Source organism: Vanessa atalanta, chromosome 9 (assembly GCF_905147765.1).
Source record: "Vanessa atalanta chromosome 9, ilVanAtal1.2, whole genome shotgun sequence".
NCBI classification, from domain to species: Eukaryota; Metazoa; Arthropoda; class Insecta; order Lepidoptera; family Nymphalidae; genus Vanessa; species Vanessa atalanta.
Genome location: NC_061879.1, coordinates 6,255,036 through 6,275,009, shown reverse-complemented (window position 1 = coordinate 6,275,009; position 19,974 = coordinate 6,255,036). Strand labels below are relative to the sequence as shown.

Below are 19,974 nucleotides of genomic sequence, written 5' to 3'. Positions count from 1 at the left end.
GCAGTTTGTACAGTTCAGTTTTTTTTACTGCATCTTTGACATTGTTTTCTTGACAAGAGACAGGACCTGTGTCAACGCACGTAGCGTCCCATTATATAATTGTAATGCCTGTATACTTATTGAATAATTGATTCACCCAACTGTCGCCAAATATCACAGTATGCGGTGAAATATGTATATGACTCTATTTAAACCCGTGATTGTAAAATGCATACGAAAATGTTATGACAAGTAGCTTACCTAAAATTCCTATATCACTGATCTTATTCAGTATAATAAACATAAACGATTTAAATTATTAATTACTTATTTTATTTACTGGTTCATAAGAAAAACCATTTATATCTTAAATTCTATCGTAGGTATTAATAGCCTGGATATTTTCATTTGCGACATATAGTGGTGGAATTTTTGGCTGGTGATTTTGAGGCAGCTAAGTAATAAATACGTTTTATATTCATTTTATATCCCATGCTGGGCAACCATCCGTTTTTCTTAAGGAAATCTTAGATCATTCTTAACCTTAATAAGTATCGTGAGTACACTATCAACTAGTCGCAATGGTATATTCATGAGCTGGTAAACTTGCTGGTCTGTTAAATTGACTAATTAATATTTGGTTAATGAGAAATTTTCCATGAGGTTAAATTTATTAAGATAGTTGTGAATGTGTATGAATATAGTTGAAAGGTTCTTAAGTACAGGACGTAGCCAGTATTTCACTGTTCTTAATGTATATAAAGATGTAAGATTTACTTTAGTAATATATATAATTAGTAGAAGCTCAAAACATTATAATATGGCAACACCGTTGATGCAAAACAACATAGGGGTGTTATAGCACAAATCCATTACGTTCCAACCCCTTGCATAATCTTTTGTCAAAAATAACGTAGTACATCTAACTAAAACTTTACGTTGGTAATATTCACCTTGCTTACGAACTGGCATCACGGTACCGCCCCCTAACGTAATTTGTAACACTTATTATTTTCTAAAGAAATAAAACAATAAACTGTTTCACGAACATTGAATAACAAAAAATAATCATTTCACAATATTAATCACATTTAAATACATTTTTACACGGCACGTATAGAAACACAATAATAACATTAAGATTATAAAGACAATGTTATAAAATGATACGCGGTGGTGATTCCGCTTATAAGGGCCGTCGACTACTGTGCTTATAGGATTGGTCGATTTCAGCTGTGACGTCAGAGGGTGGAATCATAGACAATGTAAATTCGCGAGGGTGAAAAATGTTAGGGGTTGCAAACATTCGTAAGTAAATTCCTTTTATGTCTTTAAAGTGAACGCAGACACAATATAATTATTGTGAATATTAAAAAAATATTATTTCAATATAACTAATACCTAAATGTTATATGATGTTAATGTTTAAGATTAAATAAATATGAAAATCATAGAAATAGTTAATGTTAGTTTTATGTTCTAGAATTTAAAAAAAAGATACGTAACAAAACCATTACATTTGACATAATTATAAATTTGATTTTACCAAGAATATTACTTTTCAACAATATTATATAGGTACTTGATTTATGTAGTAAGAATCAAAATGGTTTACAAATTAAATCCATCGCAATGATTGTTTTTATGTTTCCTAATTTAAATAGTTTAGTTTTTCTAATATACATACTGCATCAGCTATAGATACTGTTAGGTATACTATGGTATACGTAGACGTGTATACAGTTTTTTTTGAGTAATCTTTTAATATAGCGCTAACGTTATATACAGAAATGTTTTTCCTTTGCTTGTATCTAATTCGTTGCTTTCGCGGCAATTCTTAATGCAATATATGATACATAGGATAAATCCTACGTACTTATCTTATATTGCATTATCTAATCTACGTCACTCCTTTATCGTAGAGCCTCTACGAAAAGTCACCTAATCAGGGGTAACAGTCGCATTTCCTGTCATTTATAATTTGGATATAAGTTGACCGTGACTAGTTAGGTCCCTATAGAAATAAGAACTCTACTATATTCAAATTTTTAGGTTTCACCACTAACCTAAGCTAGCCAGACAGGCTTACTAGTACCAAGTTTATTCATTAATCAATATTGATCCCAGACACATTTCATAAACCAGAATTATCTATTTAACTTATGATCTATAAGCTTAACTATTCGCTCAAGAGGCATGTGCCTGCAATTTCAATTACGCATTAACAAATATAATTAATCTAATATATTTTTTTATGTCTTTATTCTTACATTAGTCGTTTTTCCATACTCGAGTGTGGAGTCGCGCGCCTTCATGTGTGAATACTTAGATCTATCAAGTTCTTAAGGTTTATAGTAATGAGATTTACACTTCGTATCATTGCCATTGTCAATCGTTGTTACTAATTGGAATATTTTAATTGTTAAGATACTTTCGTTGAGGAGAAGCTTAAAAGATCTTCTTGCTATTTATTATAAGTAATATTAAATTAATATCTATTAGGCACCACCGTGCATCGTTATTATGCATATTATAATTTAATGAATAGTAGTATGATTCCATGGTTCAATAATAATAATATATATATATAATATAGCCGAGCTGAGCCGAGATGGCCCAGTGGCTAGAACGCGTGCATCTTAACCGATGATTTCGGGTTCAAACCCAGGCAGGCACCACTGAAATTTCATGTACTTAATTTGTGTTTATAATTCATCTCGTGCTCGGCGGTGAAGGAAAACATCGTGAGGAAACCTGCATGTGTCTAATTTCAACGAAATTCTGCCACATGTGTATTCCGCCAACCCGCATTGGAGCAGCGTGGTGGAATATGCTCCAAACCTTCTCCTCAAAGGGAGAGGAGGCCTTTATCCCAGCAGTGGGACATTTACGGGCTGCTAATGCTAATATAGTGTATTAGTTCGCTCAGCTATTAGAGAATAGCAAGCTATTTCTGTATTATATGGTAGGTTTAAAATATATATATATACGGTACATATTTTTAAATAGTATTATTTTATTGTCAAAAATTTACTAATTCACAATAATTCCAAGAAATGTATATAAAAAGTAATCGAGGACAAAAAAATCATCCGAGTGACTCGACCGGTGTGTATGACCGTACGTATTTAAAATTTACGTACGTATCTTGTTCGGTTATTGTATGGGCAAAATATTGTATTGCGATATGTTATCATGCATCATGCCATGCTTGATTCGTTAAATTTTTTTTAGAATTTATATTTTTTTTCAGGTAGCTAGGTATATAGCTAGCAACCTAATGTTAACATCCAACTAACTAAACTGAGTATTTTGATAAATAGGTAAGTTATAAATGATGCGAAAGAAAAAATGTCCTAATAATTTGCTTGGTATGATTATGAATTACATAAGTATATGTGTATTGTCATAATAAATAAATTGGGATAAATCAGGAATATATGTATTTGATAAAGACTAAAAAGTTAGGAAATTATGGGGAACAGCTCTGAACATATACAGCTATGATTGAAGAAGCACACAACTTGTAACCCTTATATTATTATTTAATTTTAAGAATATATATTTAGTATGTATCTTTTGTTGGAGACTCGCGAATTAATTAAATAAATAAATAAACATAAAACCCCATAAACATTCACGGTTGTGCTCATTGCAAATTAAGACTGCACTAATTTAATCCATTTTTCGTAATCTAAAGTATAAAAATTGGATTCATTTGCTATATGTGATTTGCATTTAATTACTCGATTAATTATGAGATGAGGTAGATAGATATTGGGTTAGGTACATATGAATTATAAATACTTAAATAATTACAAATATTAATTAAAAATAGTAGTACTTGGAGTTAATGACTAATATATCTTTATTTATAATACAACACAATTAATTACACTTAACTACTTATTTTCACTTTAATTTTACTTCCAAATTCAGATAACCCAAATAAGAAAGAGTAATTGACACTTTATTTTTCGGATTGTTATTATTACTTTAACTTCAATAACATTGGAATTTCATACAAACTATCATCCCCTGTTTTAACCCCAAAAGGGGGTTGATTTCTAAAAATACATTATTAATACACCTTCACACCAGCTATAGAGCATACGATTTAAATTTAAAGTTTCTTCCGCCAAAACACGGAACTTTCATACAAACATCCAAACCCCGTTTTACCCCTTAGGGGTGGAATTTCGTAAAATTCGTCCTTAACGGATGTCAACATTCTATAAGGAACCTACCTACCAAATTTTAAGTTTGTATCTCTTATAGTTTCTGAGATTTCGTGATTAATTAGTGAGTGGTATTTCGCTCTTCTTAACATAGTATAAAACAAAGTCGCTTTCTCTGTCCCTATGTCCCTTTGTATGCTTAAATCTTTAAAACTACGCAACGGATTTTGATGTGGATTTTAAATAGATAGAGTGATTCGAGAGGAAGGTTTTGTATATAATACATAGACAATATAGTTAAGTAACATTGATAATTTTAAAAGTTTCTAATGTGATGTCGTAAATTTATACATTTTTTGCGCTTACATTGTAAACGCTGGCTGAACCCTACGAGATAGATCAAAATAATGTACTTCAGTATTGTGCACCTTAAAACGGTCTTTAAAAAAGTCCGCGGTGGTATATGTCTATCTCTTAGGGATTACCGTGCGAAGCCGGGGCGGGTCGCTAGTATGCATATAGAAGAAGATTTAATGTTTTTATATTTTAACGGGATGAGTATGGAGGACTCTATAATTCTAATTAGTATATATTGTAACTTTCTAGCTTAGATAATATATTCAGTTAGTCTTGAGATTTTTATTTTTTAAATAATATAAATAACTTCATAGTATAAAAACTGGTTTTCATGTTTTTCCGACTTACGATGACGCCACGCGAGCTATTTAGTGGTATAACTACTAAATACACATAACACGAAAATAATACATAAATTCAAAATTTATTTAAATTGATTGCCATTCAAGAAAAAAGGAATGAAGATAAAGCGCGAATACAACATTGTGGGTCTAGAAATTTGAAAGTGTGCATAACAGCGCTGCAGAAATACACATACATGCGCTTTATTGCGCTAGAATGCGGGTAGAGTTGCCAGGGTAATGGAAAAAATCTTATTTTTTTTTAAATTGAACCGACTGTTGTTTTAAATACAAACTAATTACTTCATAAATTAAAATTAGTTTGATACAAACATGTCATAATTTGGCCACAAACTCTACATGAAAGGGCATTATAACATTTCGCGTTTGTTTTGTTCACATTGCGAATGTGGATTACGCCCAAGGTTTTTTAAGGTTGTAGATATTGCTTGGCTATCACAATAATTATATATTATATATTTAAATATATACATATCAACTTTTAATTTTATAGCTCATACAGATTTATCCTAAATAATTGACAATAAATGCGCTGATAAAGAGAGTTGAGAAGTAGTCAGTAGAGAGTTAATAAAGTATTGATATCGCCGTAATTAATTTGGTGGATATGTTTTGTTATTTGATAAATGAAAATCCTATTTAAAATTGTACGTTATAGAACTCTTAGTGTCAATTACTTTATAAATCTAGTTCGATATTTTTATGTTTTTATTTACCGTGTATGCAAACGTACAAAATCTTACGCATTTTATATATAACATTTATAATGCCTGTTGAAAGATTGTAAATATAAGTTAGTATTTTATATATACTTCAATATTTCCAGGAATAGTTGTGCTAATGTGTAGCGTTGGCTTTATATTCACCGTAGTGTGCGTTTGTGACTTTGTGTTATGTCTAACATTTAAATTTATATGTCTTATCGATATAGATTAAAGCCTTTAGCTACGTAGTCGTAGATATTTTTTAGAGTAGAGCAAGTCGAATCTCTAGTGAATAAGTGAAGGCCTACAGAATGCCTCTTTTTGGCAAAAAAGATTTTGGTAGAAAGTCAAAAAAAGACAGTAAAGAAGCTGAGAAGCAGCCATCCATCGAGGATAAATATGTTGTAAAGGATCTGCTCGGAACGGGAGCGTTTTCAGAAGTACGTCTCATTGAGAGCAAAGAAAATGGACATTTGTTCGCTTGCAAAATTATTGATAAAAAAGCCCTCAAAGGTAAAGAAGATTCATTGGAAAATGAAATTAGGGTCTTAAAAAGATTTAGCGAAAACGCAAAAGCCGAGGGTGGCGAGAAAAAAATGTTTTCTCACCCTAATATCGTCCAGCTGCTAGAGACATACGAAGATAAGAACAAGGTATATCTTGTAATGGAATTAGTAACTGGAGGTGAGTTATTTGATCGAATTGTTGAGAAAGGATCGTATACAGAAAAAGACGCGTCTAATCTTATTAGACAAGTATTAGAGGCTGTGGATTACATGCATTGTCAGGGAGTGGTACATAGAGATTTAAAGCCAGAAAATCTTCTTTATTATAGTGCAGATGAGGAAAGTAAAATTATGATAAGTGATTTTGGTCTCTCTAAGATTGAAGATTCAGGAATAATGGCAACAGCTTGTGGTACACCAGGATATGTTGCTCCTGAAGTACTAGCTCAAAAACCTTATGGTAAAGCTGTTGATGTGTGGAGCATAGGAGTTATCTCTTATATTTTGCTATGTGGATATCCTCCATTTTATGATGAAAATGATGCAAATCTTTTTGCCCAAATTCTCAAAGGTGATTTTGAGTTTGATTCTCCTTATTGGGATGACATTAGTGAGTCAGCTAAAGATTTCATCCGGCATTTGATGTGTGTAGATGTGGACAAGAGATACACATGCAAGTAAGTATGCAAATACACATTTTATATATTTGTTTAGTATTTGGTATAAATAATAATTAATTCTCTGATATAGTGAAATGTTTGAATCAGATTATCATATTGACCTTTGATTTTTTCTTAATTATCATCATTATTGAGTTCATGTGTACTTATTTAATCATGGAATATATATTACATAATTTTATCTATAATTGCTTTAGTGTTTTTGCATGCATTTGTTTTGTCACTTTTATAATAACACTTTATTTAAAAAATCGAAAATTCAATGATATGATAATGTTTTACAGACAAGCTTTAGCACATCCATGGATTTCTGGTAATGCAGCTAGCAACAAGAATATACATGGTACTGTATCTGAGCAACTTAAGAAAAACTTTGCCAAATCTCGCTGGAAACAAGCATATCATGCGACTACAGTTATCCGTCAAATGCAAAAAATGATTCTCAGCAGCAGCAGCAGTTCAAGTCGTAATACCAACGCCCAGCCCAAGCCCCAACAATAGTTACACCTCTGAATTAGCGACTTGTTATGTGATTAAGGTACTTAATAATACATATTTCTATGTGATTTGGATCACCCAGCAAATTTATATAATCAACTCATTGGTTGGTACAAAAATATTACTTTGGTAGACAACAGTAATTGATATTTATTGTCGAGGCAATTGCTAGCAATATGTGTCCTTGCTAAATTTATTATATTACTTTGTCAATGTTTTGATTTCAATGGGTGAATACATTCACTTAGAAGTTAATTATTAAAACAATCAACGAAACTTAATAGAATATTGGACTAGTCACAGTAATTATGAGGTTTTAAATCTAGATGTCAAATCATTTTATAATCATTATTGGCTTTACATAAAAATGCTGTTTAGGGTGTGATTAGTTAAAAAGTACCATGTCTTCTTCTTTTGAACATCAAATTAATGATGAGAGAAAGAGAAAATAGAGTTTCACTAAACACCCGCTGAAAATTGTTCATGAGCAAGGCCATATCTCAATAATATTTTTCATAAGTGATATTTTTAATTTCTGAACTTAATTAGATTTATTTTTTCAAAGTAGGCTTCATGCTTCGTTACTCTTCTTGGAATCTCATACTTCAATCCATGTCATTGATAATCTCTATTTAACCTTTTACATGACACTGTATAACATAATATGTGTAATATAAAAATCCTTGTATGAATCTTCATTTATCTTTTGAATAATTAAAATGAGTAGTTAGGGTTAACATTCTCTTCTAAACATTCTGTGCTAATATTAACTTATAGATAAAGTGATAATCCCATAATGCTAGGATTTGTTGGAATTTTAATATAAAATATAAATTAATCATGACATGAATGCCATTAGATATTGGGGCTTCATGGCTGATAATATGACAAATTTATATTGTCACATAAATGTGCATATTGATTGTTACTGTTTTATGAAAAGGAGCTGTCCATAAAGTGTATTTAAATTATTCGGATTTTCAGCTAATATTACTAGGATTTGAAAGTTTGTTATTAAAATTTGATAGTTATAATATTGCTAGAAATGTGATTAGCTGCTGTTTCCATTTATTGTATGCAATAGTTGTATTTGTTAGGTTATGGTTAACATCTGTGGGGTCTACTTGGATTGACTTTGTTTATACAAATATTGTTTACAATTGAATATAATGGAAAGCTGCTGAGCTATAATACTTAATGTGTGTGTGTGTGGGTGGTGTGTATGTGGCATATTTCCTATTTAACCATATTATAATAAAATAGTTGTTTTAAAAATTATATGCTATAATATGTAAGATTATATTCTAAATTTGACTCCTTCCTATCTTTTAGTAGTTTTACAAATATGACAACAGTATGTCATAATCAATATTCATTTCTGAACTACTGCTGAAAAACATTTAACAATGTTCTGTAATTGCTGTTAGAATAGAAAACTAATATTTAAGTGGGCCTAATACAAAATTCACAAAATAGCTTCGTTACATTTATTTAATGTAGAAAAATAATAGAAAAAATCATATTAGAGCACGATTTTTGATTCAACATCTCGAAATATGCTATATTTTAATTACAAAAATAAAGTTTAAATTTGAAGGAGATAGGTAAGAAAAGAATGTGTGAAAATCTAATTGTTTAGAAAAAATGAAAGAATTGTCTTTTATGATTTTGTTTTAAAAAAGGTCAACAATGTTACCACAGTGCAATCTATGTCGTATATTATAGGTTTTAGTTCAGAGATTTTATAACTACCTATTCTTAAAATGTTATTATAAGATAGTCATATCATGCTAAGCATAACAAAAGTAACCATTTCATTAACCTAATAACTCTTAGACTGTTTTATTATTCTTTTAGCAATTTGATTACTTATCATACTTTCCAACACCATTTTAAATATGTAGTTATCTGACAAAAACTACATTCCGTTATGGAATTCTAATGTTATATCTTTTAATAAAGACATTCCATTTTTCAGTATTGCACTTTTACTATTGCATTATGTTTAAAATATTTTATTATATAAAATATTTATATTTTTACTATACTTATAAAATTGAAATTACATATATTTTTAAATAAATATATAATTTAGGTTGATTATAATCCCAAAAAATTGTGGTTATGATTTATATACAAAATATTTTGAAACAATGAAAAATAAATTCAAGTAATTGTGTCTTCCGTCCACATCTTTCACGACCATCACCTTGTCAAATTTTGATTTAATCCACTTTATTAAGCAGTAACACTTGCATACTACGATCTAATATCAACTATTTCTGATTGTAATTGTAATATTTGATAAATGAAATAATCCATTCTGTTTTATTTGAAATATCATAATAAATTATATTTATTTTTTCATAAACCTGAAGTTCACCTAATAAAAAATATTTACAATTCTTATCAGATATATAAATGTAAAAAAATGTAATTTGTGTTCATGAAGGCTGTGACGGGAGAACTGATTTATAGATTTTAAAAATATGTAATTGAAAATATTGAGGTGAAATTAGAATGATATCTTAATGTATTAATTTTAAAATGTAATCGAAAATTCCCTTATTCTTTTTTCTGACATGGGTAGAAAGACTGTACACCGTTATCCATGCCGGGGTAATTGTTATGCACTCTACTTTACAATATCACTTTTTTTAATGATATCTTAAGCATTTTATTTAGAAAAGTAAGATTTAATTGATTTTCATATGAATTAATGTTTTTGTAACCTTTGACATTGATAATATTCAACTCTGTTAATTATTCTTGTGACAAGGTTTTTCCTGTTTATTTATGACATACTAGTCCTTTCTAATCTCATTTTGATGAACATGGTTTATTTAAATAAATCATTAGATTAATATGACAAGTAAACTTAAGACGACATTTAATGTGCATTATATTTTTTTCTAAAATAATTTCCATTATGTTTATCAGAATTTTATTTTAATGCAAATTTAATGAAACATTTTAACCACGTTGTGTTCTGTAATATATTCTATTTTTACGATAAATCGGCTATTGTTTACTTTTTTAAATTTGGTGGTGGAAATTTCTAGTTTTTAATATTAGTTTACAATAACATGCAATGTACATTAAAATGATGAAATTAGCGTACTTATTATTTGTTATAATAATATACGTATAGAAGATATCGGTTGAAGCGCCTTCGAAATACGATGTTTTTATAATATAGGACTTGTCACTGATTTTAGAAGTAAGGAGTTAATGAGTTATGGATAATATGTATGTCTATTTATCTATTATGTTTGTGCCATTATAATTGTTTACTAGCCTTTTTAAAAAGTGATAAATTTTATATAAATTAACATAAGGCTTACTCTTTTATTACTATATAATATTTGAAATTGTTGTGTGTGATATTAGAAATTGCATATTATATTTTGCTTTCATAGCTGTCAATGTATTATATTTTAAACGAAATTAATGGATATATTAACATCTATTCGCATTCTATCTAGAGCTAAAGTGATTGTGCGTAATATCTAAATTTAAAAAAAGCGTATAAAATGTAATGAATATACGCACAATATATTTCAGTTATATTGTTCATGATTAGCTTTATTTCTAACGATTGTTTGATTAAATTTTAAATAATTATGATATATATTAAATATTTTCAAATTCTTTCAATCAAGACTTGTAGATTATAAATTTTAAAATAAACACAGATGCCTCGTGTTCTTTGACCATAATAAACCTTGCCATACTCTAATGCATGTTCCTGCAGTTAAGTTACTTTCAAGCTTGCTCTCTGATAGACACATATCACTTGTTATTAATTTTTCACTGTGCCAAACCATATCTTGATCCGTGTTAGCATATTATAGAAAACAAATATGGACATGGAATATGTTTCTTACTCGACAGTGGTTTATGCAGTGCTAATTGTAATGAATTCAAGTTCCTTGTCGAATAAAAAAATGTATTTCTTTATTTTGTATATTAATTGTAAGTACATACCTAACACATCACTATTTTTCGAATGTTATTACTTTAAATTTTTTAATGTAACACACTTTTATTTTTAATTAGCACAATAGTTTTAAGGGTTGGGATAAAAAATATATCGACAAGTTTCTTTTTATGTACTGATTTATTTAGTATTGGCCACATTATGTAGTTTCGGTTGTGAAATCGTTTGCCCCATCAAGAAGAATGTCATGACAAGGCATAATACATGTTTAAAGATCTGATGCTATACTGAATTCGTAATCTTGTGATTTTAGATTTTATACTTCTTGTTCTAAACAATAAAAAGTTTTAGTAGATATTAGATGTTAGCTCTATTTTCAATGTCATTGTAAATAAAATGCCAACTTGTTGAACTAGTCTTTTATTTACATCAATATTAAAGGTGACCCCAATTAGGTGTAATTAAAACAATTTATAATATTTTGGTATAATATAATATTTTACAACTTTACATAAATATCTTATAAATGGAAATGTTACTGAAGTTCCTCACCCAATAAAGACAGTTGCTTAAGAAATTGAAATGCGTTTGGCAAAGTTGTAGCTCCATAGATGATTTTTCTTGTTATTCCATTCGCCGCTTGTTGCTACACAGAAAAATATAAAATTATACCAAGTAAAGATGAATGATTTTTATTAAATACAAGGTTTTGTAACAACCATTTTTTTATTATACCTACCTATTTCACTATGATAAAAACAGTGAAATGGTAAGTTGATTTTAAACATAAATAATAGATGTATCAATAGATATCTAGTAGATCGCGGTTACAAACCTAAAAATATATTACAAAATGAAAATTGTCACAAAATAATGTCATTTATTGGTAATTTTCTAATGACGTATATGAATATTGTACCTTTGCAAAATCGATGAGGTTATGGTATTCTATGTAGCTGCCGCCCCCTACGAGGAACACAACGGCATCGGTGGGAGGGGGGTGTCGCGGCGCACGAGCGCGAGCGCCCCCGTCCGTGCGAGCGGCGCGAGGGTCCAGCCACGCCAGCTCGTTATCACCCGCCCCACTACTCCCCAGCGCCGCTTCCACGGTTCGGCTCACGGGCAATTTCTTTATTTGATAATAAATTTGTCATTATTAATTTTTAAAAAAAAACATAGCATGTACTGTTGGTATGTGCTACTACAAAAGCACGGAAGACGATTAAATAATTTAAAATTGGAAAATATAAAAAACTAATTAGAAAACAAATTACATTACATCGTGAGAAACAAAATTCATAGTTTCTGTTTATAAATCACATATGGACACCTTACTAGTCTAACTTCTTAGATTTTTTCTATTTTCCATAAAATAAAATTACTTACATGTTTCTTTACAACTAAGTTTTTTACACCTTCCATTACAAAAGATGATCCTTGTGATACTAGTTTTGAAAACATAGATACTGTTTTGGTTCCTCCACCTTCATATTGACCTTGACTAGACATTTTAGTAAATCCTCTGAAAGTAAATGATGTATCCTGATTTATTGATATCAATATCGGAATTATCTTCTGCCATTGAAAAAGTTAATCATAATTAGATTACAAGCATATTAATAATTATATTAATCTACTCACTTCCAACGTTTCATATAAGTCATTGGTTTAATGTCACAATTTGCAGCTATTAATGCAGATTTAAATTTTTCATAGTCCTCATCCAGTACTTGCGTTGCACACAGATAATATATAATAAACAAACGCATTTTGTCTTCCACTGTCCCTGCACTAGGATCGGTGATCAAATCCATAACAGCTTTGCTTTCGACACCGCTACTTTTACTCATTATTTTTTCTTCCAATTCAAAAAATGAATCAAGTCTTCTTGATTTGATTGCATTGAGGATTGCTACAAACAATATTTACTAAAGCTTAAACAATTATTTAAAATTAATCTATTATATTTATTTCCTTTTTTTATTCCGCACAGTATTATTGTAGTTGAAGCCTTCCAGCTTCAACTACAATAATACTGTGTGGAGTACTAATGAAATATATTTTTGACGAAAAAACAAACAATCTGGTAGGTTTATACTAAAAATTTTTCAGTAGAAAGTATCAAATAATAGATCTGGAATATGCAGAACATTATTATTGGGAATAAAAAAAATGTTCACTCATTTTTAATTATTATCTGTTAAATGTAAAAAAAATAATTATAGTATACATTTTAAATTTAATAAGCTATATATTCCTTAGTTCCTTAATTGTCCATTACCTTGAAATAATATCTGCCCATTTTTGTAACAAATTTAATTTTGTTTTAATAAACAAAGGATTGTGAAGCATATAGGATTTGTCACACACAAAGCATACCTGTAGCTATAGTAGTGTGCATATCAATGAGACGCTTCTTCTCCATCAGTTGGGGCAAAGAGTTTACTGCACTGGTTAGTCGTTGCGTGTTATCACTGACTAAACTGAGTGCAAGGTCACTATCAGCATCCAATCCCATAGAACTCTTCAGTTTCTTTACTTCTGCTTCTGAGCTCCTGTAATAATAATTGTAGAATATCAATTTATAGCAAAATATTCTGTTACTAATAAGTCATTAATTATAATAAGTGCTGAGATAGACTAGGGTTAGTGTATCTTAACCAAACATTGTGGGTCCCATTCATAAAATTTCCATATGCTTAATTTGTGATTCCTGCATGAGTTGGATGAAAATCTATCACCAATCAGTGATGAAATAAGCTGCAGGCTGATACTTTAAGTAACATAATCGGAAATTGAATTTCTTAATTACTGTGAATTAAAAACAATTTAAAAAACGATTTCTACCTGTATTTATCTAAATCTTCTTGAATAGCCTCTGCTACTGTAGGGAAAGGGCTTCCTTTATGTTCAGACCACAGTGGGTCTTTTGAGTCCAAGTCACAGATTCTAGTTTTGGCTTTTTGTCCTGGTACTATTGGTCCTGAACCTTCTGGTACCACTGCTCTACAAAAACAGATTGTAATTTACAGTGCTATTAGATTATTTACAATCATTTTATATAAATTGTAGCTATTTTATGCTGTTTTAATAAAAACCTGTTTAAAGATAAGTCCAGTACGTCATGAGCTAGAGCTTGGTATGTCCATGTGTGATGTAAAGGTGTTGCCATATCCAAATTTCTGTCAAGTAATATAAGCATAGGGCGAGTAAAGCTGAAAGTTCCAGCTTGTCCATGGAATAAATTATTTCTTGCATCCCAGAGATTTTCACGTAGCTTCTTGTCTAACTTTTTTGCTACCATTTCTGCAGCATTGCCTTTAGTACACCTTATTATAGGAACATTACCTGTGGAAAAAAATATAAACATTTTTCTTTAAATTTAATTAGTATAAAATTTTTGTTTTTACTTTTGGTTATTTTAAGATTACTTTAAAGGAACAACTATACATTTAGTTGCTTTATATAAAATATATACAAGAATTTTTGTTCTTTTAATTTATTGGGATATTAATTCATATCTAAATAATGTCATTTTGAGCATATTTTTCCTACTTAGATTAGCATTTTTCCAATTATTGTAACATATTAGACACTTTAAAAGATAAATGGCGGTAAATGTTAGTAATTTTTTTCAAAAGTTAAGTTGGCTAACTATTTTAGGTTAATTTATAAAAGCAAACTTTATAAAAGCAAGCTGAAAAGCTTCATGAATTTAGTACATAATTCCTGAGATAGGGTAATCCACATACCATATTATATTTGGTTCTACTTAAATTAAAAACTAATGTTATTTATTTTTAATAAATTAGGGCCATTATACTATATATATAGGTTTATAGAAATTATAGAAATGCTTGGAGTAAGTACTCATTACCATTCTTACATAACACTTCCATAAAAATAAATGATATGATTAATGTATGATTATTAGACATTCACTTAGAATACTTTGATAAAAATAGTAACTACTGAGATTCTCTAATCCTTCTCTTAAGAATTTACATTCTAGATTGGTGGTAGTTAGCTTTCAATCAAAAATAACATTTAAAAATGATGCTTTAAGAGAGCTTGTAAGAGATTGACTTTATTTCAATCAAATATACCTAATAATAAAATAAAAATTAGTAACCACACATATTTCTAATAAAATGCTTACCAAGTGTAACAAACACTGAGAACAGGCTCTCAACAATTTCATCCATAATGGCTTCCATCTCTGTATCCTTAGTATCTCCTTTATTTATTGCTGAAAATTGAACAAAGAAATATTAATATCAAGAAAATTATTAAAATATTTATTCATAATCAATTTTCTTTCCTATTTACCATAATAAGACAATGAATCTGATTGTTGATGTTTCATTATAAACAAATCATCTTCTAAGCATATGAAGTTTAAATATTGATCAAACACTTTGTGAATGCTCATTACAGAGTTAGACTGGATGGCAGAAGCAGCTAGGTCTTCTAATTTTTGTCTAGTTATTGGTGATATAAAGTTCAAGTGATACTGGTCATATATTCCATTGTCAAGGTCTTGACATATTCTCCCAAGATTTTCTTCCGTTGGGGAACAGAAGTATACTGCGGGTACTTCTGGGATAGAATCTCGGTCTGAATGTAGTTGTCTATAAAAAGGACGGAAAGGATTATTTGATGTTAGAAATGATATTTCATTAGAAAATATGAAATTGGTCATATTATCAATATCTAATTTATTTAAACATAATCTGAGCTATTATTTAAATTGCAAATAAAGAAGTATATTCTCTGATGAAATATTTGCAATTTTTCTTGTAATATGTCATTTTTACTACACTATTAGAGTCTTAGTCAAAGATTATTTGAGTTATTATAGATATACTCACACATGTATAGTAACACCCAACTCCCTTAGTTCTTTAATAGATATTAGTGGTGAAATGATATCTTGTCCTACTCTATCATAAATAAGCACTTTCCATGTTGGTTCAGTAGCAACTGCTTTTGTCAATGGTTGATTCAAATTTAGCATCTGTTTTAAGGCATCTGTAATAATCATTATAAAATTTTGAAGTTAACTTTTAGAAGATAATAATAATATTTGAATAGCAAGAAAGAAAAAGAGTAAGTAAACTGTACAGACAAAAAAAATCGAAGCATAAGTTTTCAGGAGAACATAAAATAATATTAGTATGGTGCTAAGTAAAGATGAAATATTATTAAGATTTTTTAAATTACAGACATATTTTTTATGGAACTATTGAACTTATACACTTAAAAATGATTACTAAATATAAAACCAACTATAATAACTTACTAAGTTGGCGCTCTCGTAAGGTTGTCATTGTATCGTAAGAATTAAACTGCCATTAAATATTAAAACAATACAATTAACTCAGGTAAAACTTATTGTTTTTATTATCATTTAAAAAATGACAAAAATATGTACTGCAATAATTATAAATTTCATGTCCTTACGTTTGTCAAATTGACATTTATTTGCTGTCGACACGTCGGCTCTGACAAATGACACTCGTGGAAAAATTGGCTTGGAATCTTGGTGATTGAGTCGACAGTAATTATTTCATTTGGAACGACCATGGTTTATAATTGCACGCAACCATATAATCACTAGTGAAATAAAAAAAAACATTGAATGTACGGTACGATCGGATCTTGTTTGATCAACGCTAATTATTGTTTCAAAATTTCTATTCTATTATTGTCCTATATACACATAAAAAAATCGAAACACAGAAACTGAAGACTATGTAGAGACTATATACTTTAATTGAACCAAACACCTGGGGTCTGCAGTAAGATGTATTAGAATGGTTCAGTTTGTTTGGTTTTCTTTATTGGGTTTAGTACTTCAATGTTTCTGAACACATTCAAAGAGTAATTAGTTCTCAAAGTAGCGCTGCATTGGTGGCAGACCTAATGTTTCATATTGCGTGTTTCTGAATATGTATTATCTGAATTATTAGTTTAAAATATATAGTTTGATTGTATTTAGATCGGTAAATGATAAATTCATATAATAATGGCAGTTGCTCATATTAAGTTATACATGCTCGTTCGAGATAAGCACAAATTAATTGCTAAGAACAGTCCAAAAAATGTAAGTACCAAGTGGTACTCTTTGCATATTACAAATCAGTATTTTTTAGTATTGTTGTGTTTCGGCTTGACCTAGTATATATACAGGCACAAGGGACTTAAAATCTTAGCTTTAAAGGTTGGTGGCGCATTGGCGATGTAAGGAATGGTTGTGCGAACCCGTCTGGATAGGTTATCATAATTATATTTTACCACCAAGCAGTATTACTTAAAATAAGTATTGTTTTTTAAATGTTGGCGGACGAGCCACAAATAGGCCACCTGGTTACCACCGCCCATAAACAATAGCGCTGTAAGCAATTTTAACTATCCCTAACATTAATAATCCACCGCCCACCTTGGGAACTAAGATTTTAAGTCCCTTGTGCCTGTATTTACACCAGCTCACTCACCATTCAAGCCGAACCACAACAATACTAAAAAACTGGGTAATGCTCTTTGGCGGTATAATATCGGATAAGTGAGGGGTACCTAACCAGGCGACAAGTTGTTGTGTTCCGGTTTGAAGGGTCATTGAGCCAGTTTAACTACAGGAACCGAGATTATAATATTTCCATTTGTTTTTAAATATCATAATAATAAACCAGTAAATATTATATGTTTGTTGTTTGTACCAGATCAACCTGATCAAAGGTCCTAAGTACAAGGGATAAAGAGTCCTAAATAAAGATTTATTATACATATGTATAGATTATAAGTTTCTTAACTACGTGTTTTTGTTCTACGATATAGTCACTACTTTTGGAGTTGATTTCCGCCCAGTCCATTGAATCTTTATATTTGTGGGCCACTTTTTAATGGTTTTATATATACGGTGTGGCGTATTCTATTGATGTTGATAATGTTATAAGAATTTGTCACACCGTATACGATGCTTTCATAAATCAGTTTTGACCACAATAAGTGTAATAGAGTTTTGTATTATAAATAAAGATATATTTATCATAAACTCTTAGTAATTTACAATATAGCTGAGTTATTAACAAATCGTATGAAATACATATATCTATGGTTTGTTTATCTTTTTTCCTACATCCATTGGAATATGCTATACTTATACTACATACATACTCACACTATAGTACTCGTGTACTAGTAAACACTAGTAGACACGTGTGTGCTCAATCACAAGTGTAGGTACTCTTATAATTCAATGGGAAGGTAAATCCCACACGGGATACAACCGGAAACAGTTCAGATGTGGGATCGACGATTCAACGTGCTCTTCGAGGCACGGGAGCGTCAGATATCCGACGCCTGGCTTTTCATGAGAATTTCCCTTACAAACCCAATAACTTTTAAATAGTACTTAGTATTAACCTAGGACCTCAATATATGATATCAACAAGACCAAAATGGCAGACAAAGAGCATGTTATAATTAAGGTAGATGGAATTAAATATTTTAATCAGGGCCATATGAGGCAACGAACTTTTCAATCCATTTTCGTATGTAATCTGCATAAAATCATTCGAAGTCATTAAACTTCATTCAAGTATGCTCTTACGAGTACTTTTGTTCGTCATTATAGAAGGTTAAATTAAATTGAAAGCTTCAACTATTTGTTTTGGCATTTTCACTATTCATTTTATAGATGTAATAAATAAAATATTTATCTTTTTTAAACAATACGTTATAACAACATAGTTGTAATGATTTTTAAAACAGTTAGGTGAATGTGTGAGTCGTAATTATGTTAGTTTCGCTAAACAACTACTAGGAAAATCACCTTACCATTTATAGCTAATTATGGTGTGAAATGGAAAATAACAGCATTGCTTATAAATTATACTTATAGGGTGATTAATTATGTAATGCAGTCAAATGAATGATAACAAGAAGAGATAAATCAGTGTTTAATTAAACATCCTCCATAATGACCTTCAATTTAAATTTTACTTCATTATAGGTGGCTAAATTATATTTCGATGTTCCTTAAATATGTCATTAAACTTGTAGTAAAAGCCCGTAAAGCGTTTACTAAGAATCATGTTTAAATATGTACCAATTAAAAGTACAATTAATTTATTTGTACTTAAAAATAAAGCAAGTTTCTAATACGATGTTGATTCGGCATTATTATGAAGATAATTCTTTCTCAATAAGTTGTCAGGAACGTCTCATGACCTAAAAAGTAACAACCCATAAAGGAAAGGCCATCTTGGCATAGTCCAGAGGTGTCCTCTTCTCCTTTATTCCAGCGCGCTGCTCCAATGCAGTTTCGTTGATTGAATTGGAAGAACGGCGCCTACCATAGTTCTTATCAAAATAAAAATTGCAAAATGTATATAAAAATTATAAAAAAATGAAAATGTTATCGCAACATTCGTTTACTTTCAATAGTCATACAAATTAGTGTGGAATAAATGATTTGGTAGAATGAATACATATAAATATGTATATGCTTAATTTTTATACAACTGTATATATTTATATATATTTGTTTAGAAATTATCTACGGTTTTAGAAGGTTCACAATGATTACTGGATTAAAGCGGAATGAATCAACAGAAGGGATCAAGATTGGCTGCATCAAAAAATAGATAAGTTTTTTCTACAATAAAGTATTATATTTAAAAAAGTCGCAGTAATCTCCGGAATTAAGGAAAAACATCTTTGCAATATATTCAAATAACATCTGATATTTGAAGCCTTCACATTACAC

The 19,974-nt window shown here is 29.7% G+C and overlaps 3 protein-coding genes across 9 annotated transcripts in view; 1 reads left to right on the top strand and 2 right to left on the bottom strand.

Annotated features, from left to right (window-relative positions):
- Positions 1–1,156, bottom strand: part of LOC125066620 (disks large 1 tumor suppressor protein) — a 38,600-nt gene extending 37,444 nt beyond the window's left edge. For 2 of the 7 annotated variants that reach the window (XM_047674753.1, XM_047674754.1), the window contains exon 1: positions 933–1,153. In XM_047674753.1, coding sequence (XP_047530709.1) covers positions 933–951 — 19 coding nt within the window. In that variant the 5' untranslated portion in view covers positions 952–1,153. Of the gene's footprint in view, positions 1–932 lie in introns of all 7 variants that reach the window. The other 5 variants (XM_047674756.1, XM_047674758.1, XM_047674752.1 and 2 more) reach the window with 5 other exon arrangements.
- Positions 1,157–5,760: 4,604 nt separating this feature from the next.
- Positions 5,761–11,616, top strand: LOC125066644 (calcium/calmodulin-dependent protein kinase type 1-like). Its single transcript, XM_047674846.1, has 2 exons — positions 5,761–6,763; positions 7,051–11,616. Exons 1-2 carry the CDS (start codon positions 5,892–5,894, stop codon positions 7,265–7,267), a joined length of 1,089 nt encoding a protein of 362 aa, XP_047530802.1. The 5' UTR covers positions 5,761–5,891; the 3' UTR covers positions 7,268–11,616.
- Positions 11,617–11,724: 108 nt separating this feature from the next.
- On the bottom strand, positions 11,725–16,669 carry LOC125066643 (protein sly1 homolog). Its single transcript, XM_047674845.1, has 11 exons — positions 16,507–16,669; positions 16,076–16,235; positions 15,534–15,835; positions 15,364–15,453; positions 14,303–14,552; positions 14,052–14,210; positions 13,584–13,759; positions 12,846–13,116; positions 12,591–12,726; positions 12,124–12,333; positions 11,725–11,850 (listed from the first exon to the last, which is right to left on the bottom strand). The coding sequence occupies exons 1-11, from the start codon at positions 16,532–16,534 to the stop codon at positions 11,740–11,742; spliced, it is 1,893 nt and encodes a 630-aa protein (XP_047530801.1). The 5' UTR covers positions 16,535–16,669; the 3' UTR covers positions 11,725–11,739.
- Between the last annotated feature and the right edge of the window lie 3,305 nt (positions 16,670–19,974).